Below are 27,443 nucleotides of genomic sequence, written 5' to 3'. Positions count from 1 at the left end.
ACAGTTTCACAAGAGTACCATCAAACGCGGCTTCAGTATCAATGTATGGGCGGGAATCACCGTGTGGCAAGTTCGTAGTGCCATACACTTTAACGAACAGATTAATGAGTGTTGTGTATCTCCAGTTTCTGCACGATGAATTACCCGAGCAGTTGAGTATTTTGTCCTTGCAGAAAGGTAACAACAGCGTCTTATACACAACGGCGCACCACGCCATTTTCCACGGATCGAATGTTGGTACATCACCGCAACGTTTCATAGGTGATGGATTCTTCGAGGAAGTTCAATAGTATGTAGAATGAGATATTTACTCTTAGCGCAGTGTGCGCTGATATGAAACTTCCTGGCAGATTAAAACTGTGTGCCGGGCCGAGACTCGAACTCTGGACCTTTGTCTTTCGCGGGCAAGTGCTCTACCAACTGAGCTACCCAAGCACGACTCACACCCTGTCCTCGCAGATGCACTTCTGCCAGTACCTCGTCTCCAACCTTCCAAACCTTACAGAAACTCTCCTGCGATCCTTACAGAACTAGCACTCCTGAAAGAAAGGGTATTGCGGAGATATGGCTTAGCCACTGCCTAGGGGATGTTTCCAGAATGATATTTTAACTCTGCAGCGGAGTGTCAGCTGATATGAAACTTCGTGGTAGATTAAAATTGTGTGCCCAACCGTGACTCGAACTCGGGTCTGTAGTATGTTCCCCCGGTTCCCTGGATCTGAATCCGTTGGATTTCTGGCTGAGAAGAAATTTATCAAAAGTCATGGCTGTATGTCCAACACAGCGACAATTTGTAGACGCTATGGGAGTACGTGCCCTATGTACGTGATCCAGTCCGAATGGAGTCAAGTGTATTTGAAAGAGTGCGTCATTCTCTGCGCAACAGGAATAAAGGATGTGCTTAATGTGTGGTAAACACATGCACAATTGTCTTCGTCTACGTAACACACACAGGAATGAGATGGCTGATTAGTCCATATCTCAACAGGTGTTGGTTTCAGAACAGATCATTAAAGGATCTTTTATTGTTTTGAACAAAAGGGGGAGTGTCGTACCTTTTAAGACAAAGACTCTCTTCTCCAGCCAGCCCAACTAATGAGACAGGCTTTGTCCCCTATTTTTTAAACTCATTTACGGCCGTAATGCGAAGTCAGCACATAGATTCGAAGAGGTGGACCTCTCTTGCACAGGTCCTGCTTTTTATCAGCCGGTAGCTACGCAGAACGATTCTGTTATCAGTTGGAGAAGATGGCGGTTGTGCTTCACACATCAACGACGTACGAGCAACGAAGTGTAATTCGCTTTCTGTGGAGCAAGGGATGACCATCCATCGAAATCCGTAGGGAAATGCAGCCCATGTATTGAGTCTCGCCTTGAAAAGTCTGACGAGGAGGAAGTGGAGGAGAAGTAGGTGGAGGAGGAGGAGGAAGTGCTGCGAGTTCGCAATAGGCGGTGAAGACTTGAATGACAATGAGCGTTCGTGAAGTCCGCTTCCGTCGCTGGGTGACAACAACTTTCCCGCATGGATGTAATGGTGAAAGTGGATCGGCGTGTGCACGTGAAGAAGATTTCCTCGGAGCCTGGCACTTCGTATGGGGGTGTATACGCCATCGTTCATGGGTCCGTAGGGTATCGGAAGGTTTTATGTTGGTCGGTGCCTAAACAGTTTGATGACATCACGAAATGCAGACGAACAGTTGCTTCAGTGAATAACCTGCAACGGTATTTCGGTAAGGGTGACAGTTTCTTAGACCGCACTGTTACTGGCGAAGCAGCATGGATATTGCTGTAAGTAGGCTGTTTAGGTTTTTATATTGGTAACGCCATGTAGCGCACTGTATGAAAATCACTGGCTGTGCTGTGTGCAGTCTGTGGCTGGGTGGCATTGTTGTAATATTCTCTATTGTAGTGTTGGGCTGTTGGCTGTTAACAGCGTGTAGCGTTGCGCAGTTGGAGGTGAGCGGCAAGCAGTGGTGGATGTGGGGAGAGAAACGACGGAGTTTTGAAATTTGTAAGACTGGATGTCATGAACTGCTATACATGTTACGGCTTTTGAACACTATTAAGGTAAATACATTGTTTGTTCTCTATCAAAATCTTTCATTTGCTAACTAGGCCTATCAGTAGTTAGTGCCTTCAGTAGTTTGAATCTTTCATTTAGCTGGCAGTAGTGGCGCTCACTGTATTGCAGTAGTTGGAGTAACGAAGATTATTGTGAGGTAAGTGATTCATGAAAGATATAGGTTAATGTCAGTCAGGGCCATTTTTTTGTAGGGATTACTGAAAGTCAGATTGCGTTGCGCTGAAAAATATTGTGTATCAGTTTAAGTACAGTCATGTATAATTTTTCTAAGAGGACGTTTCACTGCATGTCACGCCAGCATCGAAGCAGCAGAGCATGATGTGGAAACATCTGGATTCACCTGTGACAAAGTAATTCTGTTCAGTGTCATCTATTGGGAAAGTTATGTCAACGGTCTTCTGGGATCGCCGTGGACGGCCTCTGCAGGATTTCGTAGCACTGGGTGCAGCAATCAATGTCGTCAGCTGCTGTTCCACACCGTCACGTCTGCTGGCTGCCATCAGGAAGAAGCAGCGATGGGTTCTCAATCTAGACGATGTTGTTATCCACCACAATGCGAGGCCACGTGTGACAATCGGAACCGCCGACAAGTTCACTTCATTTTATTAGGTGAGTGTGGACCACACACCATACAATCCGGACCTCTCCCTAGTGATTTCTACTTTACAGCCCACTGAAAAAGTTCCTGGCAGGATGCGATTCTCGCTAAGCGATGGAGCCCAGACAGCAATGCCACGATGGTTACACAGTCATTCCGACGATTTCTACCACTGGAGCATCTCAGATTTATTGCTACGATGGGACAAATGTCTGAAATGGCGTAGGTATTACGTTGAAAAATTGTGTAGGGTATGTAGAACAGTATGCATATTTGTAGCCACCTGTCAGTACCTCGTTTCGGCTAGTAAAAGTTAATTAAAGGCAAAGACAACCTTATTAGGGCGTTGCCGCAGTGGATACACCGGTTCCTGTGAGATCACCGAAGTTAAGCGCTGTGGGGCGTTGTCGGCACTCGGATGGGTGAGCATCCAGGCAGCCATGCGCCGTTGCCATTTTTCGGGGTGCACTCAGCCTCGTGATGCCAATTAAGGAACTACTCGACCGATTACTAGCGGCTACGGTCAAGAACACCATCATATAGACCGGGAGAGTGGTGTGCTGACCCCACGCCACTGCTATCTACATCCTCCTCCAAGGACGACACGGCGGTCGGATGGCACCGGTAGGCCACTCGTGGCCTGAAGACGGAGTGCAAAGACTTCCTGATTCGCACTTGTTAAAGTTAAGTACAATTTCTTGTTCCAGTTTGGAATGATAGTATTCCATTTATATGTGCTGCAATATTTTTCTGAAATTACACAAAATTATTTTTGGAAAAGTAAGGCTTTTCCGAAAGTGAAATACGTCTCCGGGATCCAATATGTTCTTATACCTCTGCAAAAATGCCCTATTTAAATTTAAAAGTAACTGAAAGGATAAAATTTCGTCAGTAGTGTATTTAATAGTTCGAGTGTTACATTATCAATCTGCTACACACTAATAGTCAGTAAGTGAAATAAAATTAAGAGGAAGTTCAATATTTTCAGGAACTAATTACAAGTTCCAAATACATTGAAAAAGGAGCTTTTGGTAGCTAAACCAGATTTCCATATTCAAAACAGGGAAAATTGTCAAGACACTAAAGAAACTTAAGTCATTTACAAAAATCTCGTTTTACATGGTAGAAGACTATCTTAAGGTTCAACGCGGAAGATGAAGCGCAACTAACACAACATGATATAACCGCCCACACATTATATACTGTAACTAGTTTTAAATATACGCAGAATTCTACTCGCCGTGAAACTCTATGACTGAAGAATTAACAATATTCTCCAGGTAGCTTCATTACATTACAAAACAGTTAAATATGTAGAAATTGTAATAAGCTGCACAGATCATAACCTCAAATCTCACAACAACAAAAACATTAGACAATGCTGCAGACTGCTTACATCGGTTCCTAGTGAGCTCTTCTTCACGTTAACCAGTCACTAGACTCAAATATTGACCAGGAGACAGTTTCTAGGTACACTATCATCCGGGTACAACGATCTCCTCTGCCACCTCCTTTGGGAATATGTGGGAGTTTCTTAACCATCCTGTATTTAGGAAAGTCGTTTCTCATGTTCACTACCACTCGTTTTGATTTAGAGACTGCGTGTTATTGACGGCTCCGCGTTAAGCATCTGTCAAATCACCTAGAAAAATAAAATTTACGAACCAAAACGATAGGAAGCACGTCACGTGACTACTCTACTTTTTCTATACGGATGGCATCCTTTTAAAACACAACTAACTTTTCGCTAAGTTATATTCACACTATTGTGTTCCCTTTCCGTGGTGGTAAAGTAGTGTACTTTTTATACAGCAAACCACTCAGCAATGGTTTAAAATGCTATCTCTGCAACGAAGAAGACGCTTAAATAACTATAGCCTAGTTGAGAAAAATACCGTCTTCCTTTAATAACTTCGTGGCTTTGGTGCCTATCATGATGCAAGATCTGTCCCCTATTAATATCTTTAATGACACCACACCTAGCATCTAACTATTATGACAAAGCATTTGAGTGCATACACATTGCAAATCTCCTTTCAACGAAGGCGTAAAGACATTTATCTTGGCACCTGATAAAAGCTGGCCGCGGTGGCCGAGCGGTTCTAGGCGCTTCAGTCCGACACCGCGCGACTGCTCCGGTCGCAGGTTCAAATCCTGCCTCGGTCATGAATATGTGTGATGTCCTTAGGTTAGTTAGGTTTAAGTAGTTCTAAGTTCTAGGGGACTGATGACCTCAGCAGTTAAGTCCCATAGTGCTCAGAGCCATTTTTAAACCTGATAAATACACAAAAATAAGAACACATTCTGGCAAACAGATGACATCAGACATCGAGGTAAATCAGGGAATAACGCAAGGCTGAAGTTTGTCATCAGCACTGCTCATCTTCGACATCGACGACTTCATCAAGGATTAGATGAAGGACAGAGTACCACAGGGTATAAGAAATGGTTCACGCAAGTCCCTTAATACGTTACTTTTTGCCAGTGACCTGGTCAACGTATAACACAGTGAAGCCAAATTACAAACAACAATACATAAGTTACACAGCATAAGCTTAAGTTATAATCTGAAGATACCACAACAAAACAAAAACCTTTTAAGGAAAATACCAGAAATAAGGTAATCATCAGTAACATAATAACAGGATAGGTATCCCATTTCCATTACCTAGGCTGTGACATAAGTTCTGAATTAGAGAGAGACATAAATAAGAAAATTAACCCCCATGAACTTATATGTTCGACGGTAAGAAGAAAATGAAAGGGTAAAATGAGATGAGAAACATAAATGAAATTTTATAAAGTCATGACGCTACCCACTATGGAGCAGTAAGTTTGTCATTAGACCTAAATAGCTAAGGCAATTTGAAGTATCGGGAATGAAGTTCGTTAGCTATATGGAAGGCTGGAAAATAGAAGAAAAAATTAGAAATGAAGAAAAGGAATGAACCTGTGACAGAACCATTAACTGAAAAAGTAATGTAACAAAAGCAGGACTGGAAAGAGTATGTACTGCATACGTCACCTCAGAGAATCCCACAACAAGCAATGGAATGCTATGTCACTCGAAGAGGGTGAGTGCAAAAGCCAAGGAGGAGATTGTAAGATCTGAACAGGCAGGCCGGCCGCGGTGGTCTCGCGGTTCTAGGCGCGCAGTCCGGATCCGTGCGACTGCTACGGTCGCAGGTTTGAATCCTGCCTCGGGCATGGATGTGTGTGATGTCCTTAGGATAGTTAGGTTTAAGTAGTTCTAAGTTCTAGGGGACTAATGACCACAGCAGTTGAGTCCCATAGTGCTCAGAGCCATTTGAACCATTTTGAACAGGTAGAAGAACAAGAATGACTCTAAGACGCCCGAAAATGATAATTTTTATTTCATTTCGTTATTCTTGTACAGTATTTGTCTTCGGTTATTCCCAAGTATTTTGCTGAAAGCTGTTGCTCACAAAATAGTATCAAACTTTCATTATATCAGTTTTAACGTGAAGCTAAAAGCAATGTCTAAACAAAATAAAGTTACGCTATATGTAATAATCTACTAGGTAAATTATTAGGTGTTTGATTATAAAAAAAAGCACCTGCGATGGAAGATATTACAAGTTCAGTAGAAGATGATGCTGCGAGGGTCACTCCAAAACAAACGCACACTATTTTTGTAAAAATATAGTTGTCATTCTGCATGTGTGAAAGTCTTACAGTGTGTAGATACATCCTTCCCTGTTGTATTCAAAGTTAGTTCAAACTGTTCCCGTGAGTGGCGCCGTCACAGCATGTCTTCAAGATGGCTGCTATACTTGACGTTCGTCAGAAGCAACGTGCTGTCATCGAATTCCTGTGCTGTAAAAACGAGACAGTGGGAAACATCCACAAGAGGTTGAAAAAAGGTATATGGGGATGCTGCTGTCTATCGCAGTACAGTTAGTCGGTGGGCAAGCACGTTACGTGTTGAAAGCGGGCACGGCAATATTGAGGACTGTCCTCGCAACGGAATGCCTGATACTGCACACACTCCAGACAATGTGTAGAGAGTTAATGAACTGGTGACTGCTGACAGACTCATCACAGTGAACGAATTGTCACGCTACGTTGCGATAGGGGAAGGAAGTGTTTTTCAGAATACTGAAAGTGTTGGGGTTAAAAAAGGTTTGTGCCAGGTGGGTTCCCAGGATGCTGACAGTGGCTCACAAAGAAACAAGAAAAACGGTATGCAGCGAACTTTTGGAACAGTACTAGAACGGTGGAGATGAATTTCTTGGAAGAATTGTGTCAGGTGATGAAAAACGGCTAAATCATTTTTCACCAGAGACGAAGAGGCAATCAATGGTGGTAGCATCATGCAAATTTACCAAAAAAAAAAAAATTCAAAATCACAACTTCTTCTGGATAAGTTATGGCTGCGCTGTTTTTCGATTCCGAAGGACTCTTGCTTGTGGACATCATGCCAATTGGAACCACCATAAATTCTGATGCATATGTGACGACACTGAAGAAACTTCAAGCTCGAATGAGTCGTGTTCGACCACATCGGCAAAAGGAAGATGTTTTGCTGTTGCACGACAATGCACGGCCAAAACTCGGATGGACAACACTGAAACACCCATCTTACAGCCCTGACCTGGCTCCAAGTGACTATCATCTCTTTGGGAAACTGAAAGACTCTCTTCGTGGAACAAGGTTTGAAGACGATGACTCCCTTGTGCACTCTGCCAAACAGTGGCACCAACAGGTTGGTCCAGAATTTAACCGTGCGGGTGTACAGGTACTGGTTCCAAGATGGCGTAAGGCAGTTGAGAGGCATGGAGATTATGTGGATAAATGAAATTATTGTTCCTAAAGGATGATCTGCACGCTATAAAACTTTTAGACATGTAGAAAAAACGTGGGTTTGAAAAAAAGTGTGCATTTCGTTTGGAGTGACCCTCGTATGAAAAACGTATGCCAAGAAAATCATTGCACCTGTGGTCTTAGATGCAAGGAAAATCACCTACTATTATTTCGATAAAAAAAGTTACTAGAGGGTAGCATGTCGGCATACACGGGCTTGAGAATGCATGTAGTTTATACGAAACTTTTGTGGCAAATAAACAGAGGGAATAAACGCAGGAACGCTGCTGATGGTTGGGGATGCAGGAAAATGGAGAGAGAGAGAGAGAGAGAGAGAGAGAGAGAGAGAGAGAGAGAGAGAGAGAGAGAGAGGGACTGACTGACAGAGAGGGAGAGAAGAGAACGCTGGTCGCGCAGCTTACCTTGGCCTTGTCTCTCATGGAACCTCGGCCGAGCACAGCCATCTTCGTCATCGTGTCCTCCTGAAGCCTCTTGAGGGAGTTACCCTTGGGACCGAGTAACTTGCCCACGAAATTGAACTGCAACAGACGGCAAAGAGGACGTCTTTAGTATACGACCGTGTGCTCCGAGCCATCTAATTGAAGCGCTCGTGAGGGTACACACACACACACACACACACACAGACAGAGTGTAGCTAGCGTTTCTTGCACGTCTGACGTCATTAACTTACGCGCGGGTGCCTCGCTCCACCCTCGCTCCCTGACCGCAAAGAACACGCCGGCTGTGACTTTTTCGCGGAAACGTCTCTCACACGCCGGAGCGCAGAGTGTGGGGGTGAGACATCAAACGGAGACCCGCCCCGCCGTCAACCCCTGCGATACCGGGCGGCGACGCCCCCCTTAATCTGGGGTCTCTACTCGCCGCCGGGCAAGGAGACGTCTCGTCTCATCTCATCGCTGTAATGAGATGGAAAATATGGCTGCACCTCTGCCCTTTGCGGTAAGGCCGCTCCCTACCTTCTACGCCCGCCGGGGTAACGCAGGTGTCTCGCTATTACGGGAATTAATTTGACTGGGCACTCCCGTGTTTCACAAGAGTGTTTCTTTTTCCTGTACATCTTTGCACATAAATTAGCTGAAATGCTTTAAATTGGGAAAATAGCAAAAGGGAGAAGTTTACTTTCTCTTGTTAAACTACCATGTTTTGGAGTAAAAGGGTGGCACTACCGATTTCGTCTAAATTTATGGAATATGCACGGTTTGTACAGAAGTAATGGGAGCTCAGAATGACCGAAATTTCAGCAAAAAATAGCATTTTTAGTGTTAACTGGTCGATGCGTTAGCCATTTATGTTAGCGAAGACCTCAGCAGTGGTTGGCTCAACCAAAAGAGTAGAGAAAGGTAATCCTTGAGTCGTAGATTAAAGTCTTCCTGGGAAAACCAATTATTCTGTTATTGCGTCACTTACACTTCAGATAAACCGAAACAATTCTTAATATATCGCATTTATCAACATTTTCATACAGGCCATGAAAAGAAAAGGCAAAGCAAAACGTACAGTTAAAAATAAATTTCCAGAAAGGGATTACAAGGCGTTCACTAGAACATCGTACGTAAAACTGCTTTTAATATTTGACAGTTGAAGATTTACACGTGATGTGGTGATATTCGTAGTAAAAATAGGGCAAGCCGTATTTTACTCGGCATATTCCACAAATTATAAAAAACCAAATTTTTAAAATTACCTGGTTGTGTTAAAGTATCTATACAAAAACAAATCTGCTCTACATTTATAAAATGTTCACCCTCATAGCATAGTTTTACGGCAAATCATGATAGAATATTGGCGAGGATGTACAATGTGTATGTACAATGGAATGTATTTTAATGCAGTGTCCTGAAGATGTGGCTTCTTTTTCTCTCTGTAGAAATTTCTATCAAATTTTTTCCTGACCATAAAAATAGGCATCGCAAGGTGCCATTATCGAAATGAGTTTGGAAGGAGTCACATGAGGAGTGCACTACGGCAACCATTTCCGTCTAGAAATATGTAGTCCCATAATTTCGGATTTGCTTTCCTTCCCACCAATTAATTAATAGAGGAAATTTCTTCAAAAGTTTTGTTGTGTTTGGTTTCCAAGTTCCCTAGATTTTGTTGGAATAATGACGACATTCTCATACTATTCCGAGTGCCCATCCACGGTTTTTGAAACCTCGGTCCAAAAGAGTCAACGCTATAATGTAGGCATACGTGTACCGTTGCCAATAATTGTCTAGATAGGGTTATAGCATACTGCGTTGCATGCGAGTGGTTTACTTTGTTCATGTCCTGTGGTTTTACGAGAGCTATTTTTGCCCCTCGATGGTCCAGGGTTCAGTTATTAGTCGATTGGTACTGGCAACCTCGAACAGAGACATATAGATTGTAATTTTCTCCGTCCTCAATACCGAAAAGGAATACTAAGAAATACCAATAAAACTATTGGGACGAAGTACTCTACACCCTGCATTCTACAGTGGTTTGGTTGTGAGCGCAGTGATTCGGGTGGAGCGGTGACTAAACCCGGACCAGCCATATACACTGGTACCAAAAATTAAAACAACAAACGGAAATATTGTAAGGTTCCGTTTATTTTGCCATAAAACCGTATGAACAGGTGTTTGTAAAGTAGAAACAATGCAAAGAGTTCTGAAAGTAAACAACTCTAACATACATAACAGTAGACAACAATGTTCTTTGTTTTTTCCAACTTAACGGATTTTCGCAACAATCCGAGAACTGGTTAATGTGATCAGTATGGGGTGTGACCACCTCAGCAAGTAATACAGGCCTGACAAAGTCGGATTATGCTGTGAATGATGTCGTAAGAATCACGTTGAGAAAATAATGCCCATTCTTTCTGCAGAGCTGCTCGCAAGTTTTCGAGAGTGATTGGTGGATGCTGACTTGATGCAACCCACCTCCCGAGTACATCTCAGATATGCTCTGCGGGATTCAAATCAGGAGATCGAACAGGCCACGCCATGAGTGCAATATCTTCCGTTTCCAAGAAAACATCAACGACCCTTGCTTCAAGAGGTCGAGCATTATCGTCCATCGGTACAAAGTCTGGGGCCGCAGCGTCTCACAACAACTGTACATGAGATACCAAGATCTCGTCACAATACCTGACAGCAGTTAAACCTTGCCGATTCATTCGTACCGTTTCGCGAAGAGCTGTCCGACTGCTCAACATAATCCTTACCCACGCCTCTAGGTATCTTTCTCGATATCTGTATTATTCCTCAGTGTTTGAGTTACTAAATCGTTTTCCACGTTCCCTCAAAATGTGAACCCGTCGAGAATCACTCTCCAAACCAAATCGGGACTCATCTGTGAAAAGAACTTTGCCCCACTATTCGACCGTCCAGGAGACATGTTGACGGCTCCACTCTATAGTTCCCTTCTGTGAAGACGCGGCAGAGGTACACATGCAGCAGATCTCCGACAGTAAAGGCCACTCTGTTGAAGCTTCCTGGACACCGTTTGCCTCGATACAACACGTGCAGTGCGTGCTGGAAGGTCAGATTCGGGTTGCTGCGCACTACTAAGGCGGTATCGTCATGCCCTTAGAGCCAAATAACGGTCTTCTCATTCTGATGTCGCACATGCTCGGCCTGCCCTGGTCTTCGGGATACATTTTAAACTCGCCACATAAGAGAAACAACAGAACGATTCACATTAAGCCATCAGGCCACATATGCTTGCGACTGTCATGCTTCCATTCTTCGTATGACCCTCCACTATGGAGAGCCTGGTAGGCGTCTTCCCTGTGCCATACTGCACCGCCTGTGACTGTGTACACAACGATTGTGGATGTGGGACTATTCGGCAAACACTACCCCTTTTGGTAGGTGCCCTGACGTCATCGTTGGAGTGGTTGTCCGTTGGCAGAATCCCTTTTTTCCGAGCAGAACACGATCATACGAACATCGGTGGACAATTCGTGTGACTGTATCGTTAATTAGACATAGGACTGGGAAGCAGTGGTTTGTTGCTTTCATTCTGGACACCGGTGTGTTTTGGTAGGTTTTCTTAAATATAGCGAGGGAAAACAGCTATCAGTGTCCTGATTTCTTCTACCTTATCTTCGTGGTCCCTACGCGAAACGTAAGTTGGCGGCAGTCGGATCACTCTGCAGTCAGTCTGAAATGTCGGTTTTCTGAACAATCTCGTGTTCTTCGAAACGAATGTCTTCTTCCCTCCAGCGACTCCCACTTGAGCCCCCGAAGCATATCAGTAACACCTGCATGCTGATAGAACATACCGGTAACAAATCTTGCAGCTCGCCCCTGAATTGTTTCGATGTCATTTTTAGTCCGACCTCCTGTGTATCCCAAACACTCGAGCAACACTCAGGTATATATCGCACTAGAGTCACACATGCAGTCTCCTTTACAGATGAATCACATTTTCCTAAAATTCTCCCAATAAAGCGATATCGACCAGTTGTCGTCCCTACCACAGTCTTGAAAAGTTCATTCCATTTCACATCGCTTCGCAACGTTACGACAAAGATTTTCAAACCACGTGACTGTGTCAAGAAGGACGCTACTAATGCTGTGTCCGAACATTACGGGTTTGTCTTTCCTACTCATCCGCATTAACTTATATTTTTCTATGTTAAGAGCCAGCTGCCATTCATCATACAAACTAGAAATATTATCTAGGTCATCGTGTATCAACCTACTGTCACTTGTCATAGACACGTCCCTGAACACCACAGCATCCAAGAACAACCGCAGATTGTTGCTCGCCCTGTCTGCCTGATCTATTACGTATATAAAAAACAGAAACGGTCCTATCACACCTTCCTGGGGCACTCCTAGTATCCTACGTTAGTAAATTAAACATTTCTTGTTAGCTCAGAATGTGCCCTGTCACTGTGTCTCTCTTAATTTAGTCAAGTGTGTCATTACTGATTCAATCCGTCCATCTAACTTTTGTCAATTTTCTGAAACAAAGTATTTCAAAAGTTTCTGTTTCCATTTGCCTGTACTTTCTGTCGTAGACGTGTAAATTGCATACAAGGCTGGTAGCAGGGCTATTACTTTCGTAAAAGACTTTCTAACACAAACTTACATTCAGTGTAAACAAATTTCTATATTTTTGATTTGCTTTTTACACACTGCGATTGAGCATTTCATATCCTCTTTATTTTAGCCAACGTCAGTTACCATGTTCCCCATACGCTTCTATTACTTTAAGTTCTTATTTCTTAACCGGATTCCCTTACCGTCCCCTGATTTTTCGAGTACACTTCGTTACTGTTCTCTTTTATTTTCTTGACGTCCATCTTCTAACTTCTATGCAAGACGCTACTCATTTTGTTCAATTGCTCATCTTAGTTCTTGGCGACTCTGAAAGAGTTACAATGTCACCAATTAACCTCAAAGTGTTTATTTCATCTCTTTGCATTTCGATTCCTTTTCCAAATTTCTCCTTGGTGTTTTCAGACTGCTTGCCTGTACATCGACTGAGTAACATCGGAGATTACGAACAGGTTTCACCCCCTTTTTAAATACTGTGTCAATTTCATGTACTTTAATAGCTGCAGGCCGGGTGTTTTAGCCTTGATAAATTCAAAATTTGAAAGAGTGTACTCAGTCAAAAGCTTCATGTCTCTGAAATAACCATAATAATACCATACGAAATCATTCAAAGGGTGCTTCTAAACAAAATAGTTGCCTTTTTCATTAGTCGTTGCTGATGATCCAAGAGTAACAAAGTTGCTGTTCCACGACCTGAAAATAGCGGCCTCGAGACGAGAGCGAAACATTCAGACATTCCCTCAGACTTTGGAGATGCAACAGAACGTGGACGGCAGGGGCGTCGGTCGGCACGCACTCTGAATATAACAAGGGGCAGAAGATCAAAGCGAGCAGCGGCGTATGTACAGTAGTTGTCTGCGGATGAACGGAGCCCTGGAAAAGGACGCACGGAATGAAAAAGGCTGCTGCGAACGCGACGCCCCGCGCGGGAATATTGCATACAAAGTCCCGAGTGTGTCAAAGAATTCCCCTGAGCTTCCTGCCCACTCCCATGTGTAGCCCCGGGAATCTCGCCTGCGTCGATCGCGCCGACTGCGACGTTCCTTTGGCGACGTTTTCTGACGCCGTCTCTGGATTCTGAAGGAACAGCGTAAAAGCCTATGTCTGGAGTGTCGACCTAAGAAGCAGACCTCTGCTGAGATTGTACTGCATGCCGAACTTTATCTCTTCTCCGGCCGGTTCTTTTTCTCAGTAGTGGGGGTTCCTACTAACAGTTGCGTCGACAGATAAACATATACACTTGTTTCCAGAGTGAGATTTTCACTCTGCAGCGGAGTGTGCGCTGATACGAAACTTCCTGGCAGATTAAGTTTGGAAGGTAGGAGACGAGGTACTGGCACAAGTAAAGCTGTGAGGACGGGGAGTGTGTGGTGCTTAGATACCTCAGTTGGATGAGTACTTGCCCGTGAAAGGCAAAGGTGCCGAGTTCGAGTCTCGATCCGGCACACAGTTTTAATCTGCCAGGAAGTTTCTTATTAGCGCACACTCCGCTGCAGAGTGAAAATCTCATTCAGGAAACATCCCCCAGGCTGTGGCTAAATCATGTTTCCGCAATATCCTTTCTTTCAGGAGAGCTGGTTCTGCAAGGTTCGCAGGAGAGCTTCTGTAAAGTTTGGATGGTAGTAGACGAGGTACTGGCAGAAGTAAAGCTGTGAGGACGGGGAGTGAGTGGTGCTTGGGTAGCTCAGTTGGTAGACCACTTGCCCCCGAAAGGCAAAGGTCCCGAGTTCGAGTCTCGATCCTGCATCTCGATCCTGCACACAGTTTTAATCTGCCATAAAGTTTCATATACACATGTTTCCAAATGGTTTAAAAAGAGCTATTGTTCAACCACATATGTTGATGACTTACATCTATACTCCGAAAACAACGATGACGTGCGCGGTAGAGTTTCATAAATGTTTTTGTGCGCACGCTAATTAGTTTCAACTTGTTTTCGCGATCCTGCGGCAGCCATACTTGGTGGCTGTACGGAGGGGGGTGGGGGGTGGGGGGTGGGGGGTGGGGGGTGGGGGAGGGTGGGTTAAGCGGTCCTCAGACGCCCAATATTTACTGTGCAAAACAGAGAATTGCACAATAATATTAAGTGTCTGAGAGCGGCATTGACGGTTTGCCGAGGATGTGAAGCAGACTGCAGAGCTTTAAAAATATTGGCGCAAGTTCTATACACACTGACGTGACTAAAGTCATACGATAGCGATAAACACATATACAGATGGCGGTAGTATCGCTTACGCAAGGTATAAAAGGTCAGCGCGTTGACGCAACTGTCATTTATACACTCCTGGAAATTGAAATAAGAACACCGTGAATTCATTGTCCCAGGAAGGGGAAACTTTATTGACACATTCCTGGGGTCAGATACATCACATGATCACACTGACAGAACCACAGGCACATAGACACAGGCAACAGAGCATGCACAATGTCGGCACTAGTACAGTGTATATCCACCTTTCGCAGCAATGCAGGCGGCTATTCTCCCATGGAGACGATCGTAGAGATGCTGGATGTAGTTCTGTGGAACGGCTTGCCATGCCATTTCCACCTGGCGCCTCAGTTGGACCAGCGTTCGTGATGGACGTGCAGACCACGTGAGACGACGCTTCATCCAGTCCCAAACATGCTCAATGGGGGACAGATCCGGAGATCTTGCTGGCCAGGGTAGTTGACTTACACCTTCTAGAGCACGTTGGGTGGCACGGGATACATGCGGACGTGCATTGTCCTGTTGGAACAGCAAGTTCCCTTGCCGCTCTAGGAATGGTAGAACGATGGGTTCGATGACGGTTTGGATGCACCGTGCACTATTCAGTGTCCCCTCGACGATAACCAGAGTGTAGGTGATCGCTCCCCACACCGTGATGCCGGGTGTTGGCCCTGTGTGCCTCGGTCGTATGCAGTCCTGATTGTGGCGCTCACCTGCACGGCGCCAAACACGCATACGACCATCATTGGCCCGAAGGCAGAAGCGACTCTCATCGCTGAAGACGACACGTCTCCATTCGTCCCTCCATTCACGCCTGTCGCGACACCACTGGAGGCGGGCTGCACGATGTTGGGGCGTGAGCGGAAGACGGCCTAACGGTGTGCGGGACCGTAGCCCAGCTTCATGGAGACGGTTGCGAATGGTCCTCGCCGATACCCCAGGAGCAACAGTGTCCCTAATTTGCTGGGAAGTAGCGGTGCGGTCCCCTACGGCACTGCGTAGGATCCTACGGTCTTGGCGTGCATCCGTGCGTCGCTGCGTTCCGGTCCCAGGTCGACGGGCACGTGCACCTTCCGCCGACCACTGGCGACAACATCGATGTACTGTAGAGACCTCACGCCCCACGTGTTGAGCAATTCGGCGGTACGTCCACCCGGCCTCCTGCATGCCCACTATACGCCCTCGCTCAAAATCCGTCAAATGCACATACGGTTCACGTCCACGCTGTCGCGGCATGCTACCAGTGTTAAAGACTGCGATGGAGCTCCGTATGCCACGGCAAAGTGGCTGACACTGACGGCGGCGGTGCACAAATGCTGCGCAGCTAGCGCCATTCGACGGCCAACACCGCGGTTCCTGGTGTGTCCGCTGTGCCGTGCGTGTGATCATTGCTTGTACAGCCCTCTCGCAGTGTCCGGAGCAAGTATGGTGGGTCTGACACACCGGTGTCAATGTGTTTTTTTTCCATTTCCAGGAGTGTAGTTGCAGTAGGGACCGCGGAAACAATGACTAGCGGTGGTATAGGGTACCAGCGGCCATGAACCGTGTGATAGCTTGCGGAGGGCGTATGCAGATGTAGATGCACTACCGCTACGCCAGAGAAGTCGTCCTGATACTTTGCGAAGCTGCCAGGGTGGCGGTGAGAGGGGGGTGGGGGTCGGAGGGGGGGATGTCTGTAGTATAATATATACCAGCTTCAGGTAGATTCAATCGTTATCTGTTATACCGTAAATTTCTTATATGACACGTCAGAAACTCCGTAGGCATTGCATGTGGTGCATCAGGATCATATAAAGTACTTGCTGCGAGTGTGACACAACATTTCTGTGCTTTCTAGCACGACGAAACCAACAAACATTTCTTGCTTTTCCCCGACACGATCTTCGCGCGGATCATCAGCTAACCTGTCCAGAACAATTAGCAAATGGTTCAAATGGCTCTGAGAACAATGGGACTTAACTTCTGAGGTCATCAGTCCGTTAGAACGTAGAGCTACTTAAACCTAATTAACCTAAGGACATCACACACATCCATGCCAGAGGGAGGATTCGAACCTGCGACCGTAGTGGTCGCATGGTTCCAGACGGAAGCACCTAGAACCGCTCGGCCACTCCAGCCATCCACAATTAGCACATCTGTATTGAATTTAGCATACGTGGGACATGATGTATAGGCGTATGGCACATGCTAGTAAGGTGTTCCGGTGAAAACACGATGGACTTACAGTTTAGACGATGGCAGTTCAAATTATCTTCAGACCACGCACGTTTTTATTTTCGGTGATTTCCCTACTTCACTCTAGACAAATGCTCAGATGGTTAATTTTGAAAGTATATTGCGATTTTTTCCTCTATCTCTCCAAAACAGGGGTTTGTGCTCCGTTGGTAGTAATGTTGTCTTCGAAAGGACGTAAGCCCCTAAGGTGGCTTCGTTTTTGGTCTTGACTGCTTTAGTGTTAAAATATTTGAACCAGATGCCACACCAGAAGGAAACAGCGTGCAGTGTCTCACACGATGACATACACCATTTTTAATAACGCAGTGAGGGTCCTGACCTGGTAAAAGCCTACAAATTGGGTTCCTCTTTGGTGATTGGGTATAATTTCGCTGCTTGTTTATTTCAGCTACTTGTTATTTGCCCTTATGAGGCTCGTTCTACAAGGAGACCCTCAGACATGTTAATCACAAACATTAATGAGTCTTAGCTACGTTGTAGCTCTGTCCCGAGGACTAGTCAAGCGGCCTTTCAAGCGACGACATCCAGTTTCCCAGAAAATCAATGTTAGAATTTTTATTGATACTTTCTATACCCCTAATGTTAATCATGCTTTGATCAAGCGAAAGTAGCTCAGCGGTTAAAATTTGCGTCCTCCACGGAGGCTGTTCTGGTTCATACCTTCTCCGTATATTTTTTCCAATTTATTTAGTTTATTTATTTATGCAATTATTGGTACAAGATACGTTAGATTGTATACGTCATGCAAAATCATTAAAAAATAGTCATTTGTGCCCTTGAAATTTGTTAATAAATCAATGCAGGAAACAACTTCAAAAATGTGTTCCGTTTGTTACAGACTAGACTACAGATTCGTCTTACTGGCTACCGCTTGCTTCGCTTGATATGCTACAACACAATTCCATACGGTATTTGTCGCAGAAGCAACCGAAACACAAATTCGAAGCCCATCACGCACTTTGAATGAAAGCTACTGCCTTGCAGCCACGCGGATGTTGCAGAAGTGATATCGGCCAAAACAGGTTGTTTATTTTCAAAGCGATTGTTGTTCTTCAGATCAATCCCGTTGTGAACAACGCGTATTTTATTATTCCTATGATAGCAGCTGTATTAAACTGATTCAGAATTAAAGAAAGTATTTTTATAGACTCTTCTCTTAAACGATTTCTCTGTTAGTTTTTAGCAAATCGAGATCATGAATTGAAAACATGCGCTGGGAAACAGGCTAACCGTCAAATGTAAAAGCTTAGAGATAAGTTTCCATCTATTGCTGGGTACTGGAACTATTAAAATTGTCATTGGTCTCATCCCTAAATATCACATTAGGATAGTTAGGGGTGAGACCAATGTCAATTTTAATAGTTCCCGTACCCAGAAATACATGACAACACTTATGTTAAGTTTTTAAATTTGAGGGTTAGCCCGTTTTTCCGCACATGTCTTCAACTTTTTTTCGTGGCAGTTTCAACTTGCCTGTAAAAATAAACATTACAGGGTTAGCAAAGGGGAGTTCATTCGTGTGGGATAATTTTTACGGTGCAGGGTCACGCTTATCTTTCATCAACAAAGATCTGATCGTAAAGTGTCTGATCATTCCTTCCCCTCCCTACAAATCAATAAGCTAAGGGATTTTTTCTTGTCCCACATACGGAAGAATGGGATGTTTTAAAAAGCCTCCATAAAAAGCTTTCGTGAATTTCCTTGATTTGGTTCACATCGCAATTACACTACGTAATTCAAGAGTCAAATCGTGAACTCTTTTTTTGAACAATCTGAGCAAATATCACCGGTGGAAATGGAATATTTTTCCGGACGTAATTATAGTATAATGTGCTGTGAAGGAATGACTCATGTTGTTCAAATTGGGTTTCGCTCCTTGTCCCGCTACGGATATGTTGTACGTGTATTGATACTGGCAGTCGCTCCTATCGGTGCTAATTACAACATAATCGACGTAAATATCAGTGATGAGTACTTCCATCTGTATGTGGAATCCTTCTTCCATCGTTGGGAACTCCTTGGAGCCGTCGAATGCTTGGAGTTTTGAGTGTGAACAACAAATGGAATATACATTTAAAGAAATGTGCTGTAATGATTGACTTGTTAATGAAATTACTACGGAGGAAGGGAATGTTTCTGAATAATGTTGCATGACACGTTCTATTTAATATATAAAAAGTACATGGATGGGGGTTTGAAACTGTAGTGCCAAGACGATGGTCGCTAACTTTAACCGCTGAGCCACCCTCGCTTGGTCTAAACATGACTAACGTTACGGGTATAGCAAGTACGAATAAAGCTTCAAAATCGATTTTCTCGGAAACTAATGGCTACCGCCAGCCAAGTAGTAAGGACAGATCTCTCAATAACATACATAAGATGCATCATAACCCTTAATTAGAAGGTTTGAGTGTCCTTTCCTCAGTTCACGGTACTCAGTTGACAGTACACAGCGGAGCTCAGGGTTATGTTCAAAATGTTCAGAGGTGTGTGAAATCTTATAGGACTTAACTGCTGAGGTCATCAGTCCGTAAGCTTACACACTACTTAACCTAAATTATCCTAAGGACAAACACACACACCCATGCCCCAGGGAGGACTCGAACCTCCGCCGGTACCAGCCACACAGTCCATGACTGCAGAGCCTCAGACCGCTCGGCTAATACCGCACGCCTCAGGATTATGCCTCGTTCCTTTAGCTCCAGGAAGTTTTCAATAAAATTCCGCAGCACGGCCTAATAAACATAACACTTGCATGGGAGATATTATGATAGGGGAGGACTTCCTTCTGCACAAAAAGAGAGTGCGTCATGAATATATGAACCGTAACAGTATTACTACCTGCTTCATAGCTAGTTGGTCCGCCTGTGGAACGTAGTAAAGCAGGGACTGTCTTTTCTACTGGTCTTTGGAGGTTTCCGAAGGTATGTGGCACCCCGTGTCGGCACACAGGTTAGGTAATTTACGTAAATTACGTGATAGGTGTTTTTGGGCGCGAAGCTGGCGCCCGATATTTTCCAAGATGTTTTTCACCAGTTTCAGATAGTAGAATATGGTGGCCAAGACATAAACATGAATCCACTATCATGCTACTCAGACCACAGTAGCGCCATTATGACCATGTGACACGGACAGCAGTCCTTGTAGACGATGTTGTCTTCGTAGAGGAGGACATCAAGAATGAAGAAATGCAGGTGGTCCGAATTTTAGTTTATGTAGTCCACCAGCTGTCATGCCACCTTAGATTATTACCGTAGTTCACATGGAAGGATTAGTGAACGTCCCCCCACGGCGTAACACTTCCCTAGCGGCCTGCGTCCGTGCCGCAGTGCATTCTTCGAGCGGTCGTTCACCTGCATGACGGCGCATCCAGACACGACCATAGATCTGGTGTATTAATAAATGTGGTTCATCAGACCAGGCAATATGTTATCATTAATGCATGGTCCAGAGACAATGATCTCGCACCCAGTGTAGTCGTAAATGATGCTGTCGTTGGGTTGATATTGAAACACGTAAGAGTCGGATGATGTAGAGCTCCACGTTGAACAATGTGTGCTGAACGGTGCGCTCCGAAACACTCGCCATTGCACCAGTGCTGTGTTCTATTATAATACATATACCACAGAACGCTGCCAATCCTGCGTCAGAGAGCGAGCAAACCTTCGACCTCAGCATTGTGCGATGCGTCGTGGACGTCCAACACCTTGTCGCCCGCTAGTGGTTTCACAGCTCTTCAACCACCTGCCTAAGATGCTCACGTCAGTCACTCGCGACAAGCCGATCGGTTTCGCTGTTTACGTGTTGCTCATTAACAGGCACCAGGCCATAAGAACTTACCGACTGTCAAAGAGGCATATGTTACAGTAGCTCGCACACTGCCGGCCCCTATCGTCGCCAGAGTGCCTCGCCATTCGTCTCCAACCCGTTTATATGCAGGGTGTTTATATGTGAATATCGAGGTTTTAACGCTTTATAATATTTATTATATTAAACTTACAGCTATAAATGACATGTCAACTAAAACAGTTTTACCAAGAACCTTATAAATGTGCAATGTGAGTACCATTTGTCATACAGCACACATCAAGTCTATAGCCGAGTTCTTCCCAAATTTGATAGGTATATCTTTAGTGATTGTAGAAACAGCTGCTTCAATCCGGTTTCTTGATTCAGGGAGGTCTGCTGATAGCGGAGGAATGTACACACGATCGAAGCCCCAAAGGAAACAATCGCATGGCGTTAGATCGGGTGAACGTGGAGGCCATGCAAAGCGAGCCCTGTCATTGGGCCCCTTGCGCTCTGTCCAGCGCTTGGGTACAGTGAAGCTCAACCAGTCGCGTACTTCGCTATTCCAAGGAGGTGGCGCACCATCTTGATGGAAAATAAAGTTCTCTGGCTCATCTTCTTCCTGCTGAGGGAAGAGCCATTGCTCAAGTGTATCAAGGTAAGAAGTGCCAGTTAAGTAGGTTCACCAAAAAAGAAAGGCTCATGAACTTTCCGCCTGGATACGGCACAAAAAACAGTTCTTTAGGGGAATCTCGTTGCATTTGTATCACCTCGTGAGGATTTCCTGATCCCTAGATGCGCACAGTGTGAGTGTTAACATGTCCGCTAATGTGAAAGGTCGATTCATCACAGAAGACAACACGATCTAGAATATCTTCTTCGTCATGAAACAACATTTCGTTTGCGAAATTGGTACGTAATCCATGGTCTGCCTGTAGTAACTGTAAACGGTAAGGACGTAGTCATAAGCGTTTTCTTAAAACTTTCCAAACAGTCGACATGTGAACTTGTAATCCACGACTAGCCTTCCGGATTGATTTCTTTGGGCTACGAATGAACCACTCTCTCACTAGCTCAACAGTCTCTTCACTAACTCTTGGTCGTCAATGTGCTCTTCCGTGTACAAAGGCAGCCGGTATCTTCAAACTGATGATACCATCTACCAATGTTATTGATAATTGGAGGATCACAACCGAACTTCAGCCGGAACGCACGTTGCACAGTAACTACAGAGTCGGTCTTCACAAACTGCAAAACACAAAACGCTTTCTGTTCACTAGTCGCCATCTTCGCTACTACCGCTGTCTAGCGGACTGCGACGGAAACATTGCGCGCTGCGCATGCGCACTGGTGCCAAACACAACTGTGTGAGTTGCTCTTTCATTTGACATATCATTTATAACTGTAATTTTAATGTAATAAATATTATAAAGCGTTAAAACCCCGATATTCATTTATGAACTCCCTGTATTTTCCTTGCTGCGTTACGCAACCCCTGTAGCTACCAGGAGGCATTCAGTCTCGCGATTTGGCTCATCAGTGTTTACAAACTGGAACATAACCTCTATATCTATACACTTATGAGACTATTCGCAGACCGCGCAAGGGATATGGCATACTTATAATCTTGTTGCCAAATGCAGAAAGACTTAAAGATAATTTTTTATATGAGTGGGAGGTGTCTGCTGTTTTTGGCATGTTCGAAACAACAGAACACCTTGCGCTCACATAATTGATTCGCTCATATGGGCGTCAACTTCTTGATTGCTCATGCACAAGTACTTCCGACCTCCTGCGGGAATCTCAGAACAGCGAACATGGAGGAAATGTATAGGAACTGTAGGTAGGTGGCGCTCCATCAGTGTGTGGGTCGGCGGTGAGGCGTGTCTAGACAGTCCGCGCAGTTGCGATAAACGCTTTACCACGGATGGCGCAGCGGTTAAGGCGTCTGCTTTGTAAGCAGAGAGATCTCGGGTACGACTCCCGGTCCGGTCCACATTTTCACTAATCGCAGCTGATGCCGCTCCAAGTCCCGAGGCAGCTGACAGAAGTAATCCCTTCCATTTTCTTTCTCCCCCCGCCCACCCTTCATATTCAGCTTACATAATAAACATAATCAGTGCCTGAAACAACGACTGGCATTGACAGTTTAATTTAATGCTAGAAAACAGAAAAGCGGATCAGCCTTCAAGTATTCAAGAGGTTCCATCTGAAGAGATATAGGATCAAACGACCCCACAAATCTAGTATTTGGGATGACAGATGCTGGACACTGGTTTACTGGGAGGTTCTTAAGAAAGTATGATTCACGCGCACATCAGACAGTTTAAAAAAAAAAACAGTCTTCTACCACATTTTGAGTGTTACTCACAAGAAAGAGACCTCTACCAAGTCGAATGAACGGAAGAAAAAATCGATTTAAAGTTGTCCGATTGCTCCTGCGTTTGTTTAGTCACTGTGGAAATGTCACGGAAATGCTAAGGAAACGAACTGCACTAGAAGTCATTTTAACAAAACCGTTACATATCATGGAGAACCTCATATGTAAAGTATCTAGAGCCCACATTCCGAGTTGTGACCAGCAAAATAATAATTCTTATAAAATATACGGAGTGGTAAAAATAAAACTGTACAAGAAAATATTTCATACCACCTTCTACATCTACATCTACATCTACATCCATACACCGCAAGCCACCTGACGGTGTGTGGCAGAGGGTACCCTGAGTACCTCTATCGGTTCTCCCTTCTATTCCAGTCTCTTATTGATCGTGGAAAGAAGAATTGTCGGTATGCTTCTGTGTGGGCTCTAATTTCTCTGATTTTATCCTCATGGTCTCTTCGCGAGATATACGTAGGATGGAGAAATATACTGCTTGACTCTTCGGTGAAGGTATGTTCTCGAAACTTTAACAAAAGCCCGTACCGAGCTAATGAGCGTCTCTCCTGCAGAGTATTCCACTGGAGTTTATCTATCATCTCCGTAACGCTTTCGTGATTACTAAATGATCCTGTAAAGAAGCGCGCTGCTCTCCGTTGGATCTTCTCTATCTCTTCTATTAACCCTATCTGGTACGGATCCCACACTGGTGAGCAGTATTCGAGCAGTGTGCGAACAAGCGTACTGTAACCTACTTCCTTTGTTTTCGGTAAGCATTTCCTCAGGATTCTTCCAATGAATCTCAGTCTGGCATCTGCTTTACCGACGATCAGCTTTATATGATCATTCTATTTTAAATCACTCCTAATGCGTACTACCATATAATTTATGGAATTAACTGCTTCCAGTTGCTGACCTGCTATTTTGCAGCTAAATGATAAGGGATCTATCTTTCTATGTATTCGCATCACATTACACTTGTCTACATTGAGATTCAATTGCCATTCCCCGCACCATGCGTCAACTCACTGCAGATCCTCCTGCATTTCAGTACAGTTTTCCATTGTTACAACCTCTCGATACACCACAGCATCATCTGCATAAAGCCTCAGTGAACTTCCCATGTCATCCACCAGGTCATTTATGTATATTGTGAATAGTAACGGTCCTATGACACTCCCCTGCTCATATCTGAAATCACTCTTACTTCGGAAGACTTCTCTCCATTGAGAATGACATGCTGCGTTCTGTTATCTAGGAACTCCTCAATCCAATCACACAATTGGTCTGACAGTCCATATGCTCTTACTTTGTTCATTAAACGACTGTGGGAAGCTGTATCGAACACCTAGCGGAAGTCAAGAAACACGGCATCTACCTGCGAACCCGTGTCTATGGCCCTCTGAGTTTCGTGCACTAATAGCGCGAGCTGGGTTTCACACGACCGTCTTTTTCGAAACCCATGCTGATTCCTAGAGACTAGATTTCTAGTCTCCAGAAAAGTCATTATACTCGAACATAATACGTGTTCCCAAATTCTACAACCGATCGACGTTAGCGATATAGGTCTATAGTTCTGCACATCTGTTCGACGTCCCTTCTTGAAACCTGGGATGACCTGTGCCCTTTTCCAATCCTTTGGAACGCTACGCTCTTCTAGAGACCTACGGTACACCGCTGCAAGAAGGGGGCAAGTTCCTTCGTGTAAAAACGAACTGGTATCCCATCAGGTCCAGCGGCCTTTCCTCTTTTGAGTGATTTTAATTGTTTCTCTATCCCTCTGTTGTCTATTTCAATATCTACCATTTTGTCATCTGTGCGACGATCTAGAGAAGGAACTACAGTGCAGTCTTCCTCTGTGAAACAGCTTTGGAAGAAGACATTTAGTATTTCGGCCTTTAGTCTGTCATCCTCTGTTTCAGTACCATTTTGGTCACAGAGTGTCTGGACATTTTGTTTTGAGCCACCAACTGCTTTGACATAAGACCAAAATTTCTTAGGATTTTCTGCCAAGTCAGTACATAGAACTTTACTTTCGAATTCATTGAACGACTCTCGCATGGTCCTCCTCACACTACATTTCGCTTCACGTAATTTTTGTTTGTCTGCAAGGCTTTGGCTATGTTTATGTTTGCTGTGAAGTTCCCTTAACATATGCAACCCAAGTTACACCCACAAAATTGGCAGTTGATGTCATTTGGACTGCCTCTCTTAGGGCGCATGAAATATTTTCTGAGCTAGGTTTATTTTCCCGACCTTGTACATCTCGTGTTGATCCTGACAGTAGAATTAGATAAACTGGGGCTCACTGAGACCCATAGTGTTACTTTAAGCATACCACCTGCGTCAGAAGTAGGAAGGCTCAATGGCTTGCGGTAGATTGTGGAGTGCAAATGTAGATTTTCATAACATTACTTTTGAAATCTTTGTCCAAGATAATCATTATAGGCTTAAGGTGCTATGATTACGACATATTGAGTAACATCGTATATAATATCTTCATTAAACTTTCTTCATGAAGTGGGTGAAAATCGTTGAACTTACAGGAAGAGATTCTCAGGGGTTGCGATCCACTTTTTGGAACCACCTGAAAGGTGGTGTAAGTTAGCGTCCCAGGTAACATATCCGGCAGCCATTCACCTTCGTTGGCCCTCATTTGCGAGAAATCGACAAAAAAGAACCAGATTGTCTTGTCATTCACGAGAGCTTTGAAGAAGGCGTTCAGATCCCTACGGCAGCATATCGTAGTGGTTAATTTATTTGGTTGGTACGCTAAAGATTGCGGGTTCGAAACGAGATGTGTGCGTTCCACTTTTTATTGCACCGTTATAGAAACGATTGGTACATTGTACTTTTTCTGTTAACTTGTTTCCGTATAATTTTTTCATTTTATTTTCTTATATTTATTTCCATTTAAATTCTTCCTTTTAGTCATTTTATGTTTCCGTCCATATTATTTCAGTCGTTAGCTGTATTACTCATGTATCAAAAAACGTTTTATTGGCAAAACCTTTTTTCATTTAAATCTTCATCGGTGTTGCACTGCCCATGGTGCGAGAATAATTTATGTTTTAAATGTTTCTACGATGATAACCATCCTCGAAAAATAAATTTTTGGCACCACTACAGAGGCAATATAAATAGATTATTTCCTCTCTTGTTGTTATGCGAGAATTGGTATTTTTAAAAGTTTAAATATAATTTCAGATAAGCAAATGTCTTTAAAAGGTCATATGATCGAGGATTTCAAGTGAAAACATGAATAAAGTAAGTAAAATGTGACAGGAAATGAAAAAAAGTTAATAGTATGATTAAAATGATGCAACAGACGATTAGAAATGAAAATCAATTATATTTAAAACCAATCAACTGAGTAAAAATAATAATAGCAGTCCATTAGATGAGATGTAAAAATAAAGATGGCACGATTTATGTGACTTTTCTATCTGTTTCTTCATCGTTTCTCATCGGTAGTTCTGTGCAGATGTCGCATTACATCTCTCAGATTTCTCTTATCAAGAGTTTACTCAGTTTATAATTACAGAGAATGGCACGTTACATCCACTGCTATTAGAGCCCACAACCTTCAGAATAACCGCCAAATACCTTAGCCGCTACGGCCCGCAGCAATGCTCATTCCAACACTCTACGGAATCACAAGAAATTCTAAAATTCTTTCTTTTCTGTTGTAAGTAGGCTGTTTAGGTTTCTATGTTCGTAACGCCACGTAGCGCTCTGTATGAAAATCACTGACTGTTCTGTGTGCAGTCTGTGGCAGGTTGGACTCATTGTTGGAATATTCGCTTGTGTAGTGTTGGGCAGTTGAATGTGAACAGCAAGTAGCGTTGGGCAGTTGGAGATGAGCCGTCAGCAGTGGTGGATGAGAAGAGGGAGATACCAGAGTTTTGAGAACGGACGATCTGGACGCGTGTCCGCCAGGAAAAAGAAATTTGTAAAGATGGATATCATGATTTGATAGATACATATATATGATTACTTTTGAACACTATTAAGATAAATACATTGTTTTTTTCTATCAAAATCATTCATTTGCTAACTATGTCTATCAGTAGTTAGTGCCTTCAGTAGTTAGAATCTCTTATTTAGCTGGCAGCATTGGCGTTCGCTGTAATGCAGTAGTTCCAGTAACGAAGATTTTTGTGGGGTAAGTGATTCATGAAAGGTATAGGTTATTGTCAGTCAGGGCCATTATTTTGTGGGGATTACTGAAAGACAGATTGCGTTGCGCTAAAAATATTGTGTCAGTTTAGTGA

At 43.9% G+C, this 27,443-nt stretch overlaps 1 protein-coding gene across 1 annotated transcript in view; it reads right to left on the bottom strand.

The window, feature by feature from the left end:
• LOC126278924 (KH domain-containing, RNA-binding, signal transduction-associated protein 3-like) overlaps positions 1-27,443 on the bottom strand; it is a 1,426,848-nt gene that overhangs the window by 167,763 nt on the left and 1,231,642 nt on the right. The window contains exon 4 of the mRNA XM_049979200.1: positions 7,928-8,044. Coding sequence (XP_049835157.1) covers positions 7,928-8,044 — 117 coding nt within the window. The remainder of the gene's footprint in view (positions 1-7,927; positions 8,045-27,443) is intronic.

Source organism: Schistocerca gregaria, chromosome 6 (assembly GCF_023897955.1).
Source record: "Schistocerca gregaria isolate iqSchGreg1 chromosome 6, iqSchGreg1.2, whole genome shotgun sequence".
Taxonomy (NCBI): domain Eukaryota; kingdom Metazoa; phylum Arthropoda; class Insecta; order Orthoptera; family Acrididae; genus Schistocerca; species Schistocerca gregaria.
This window is presented reverse-complemented; position numbering and strand designations above follow the sequence as displayed.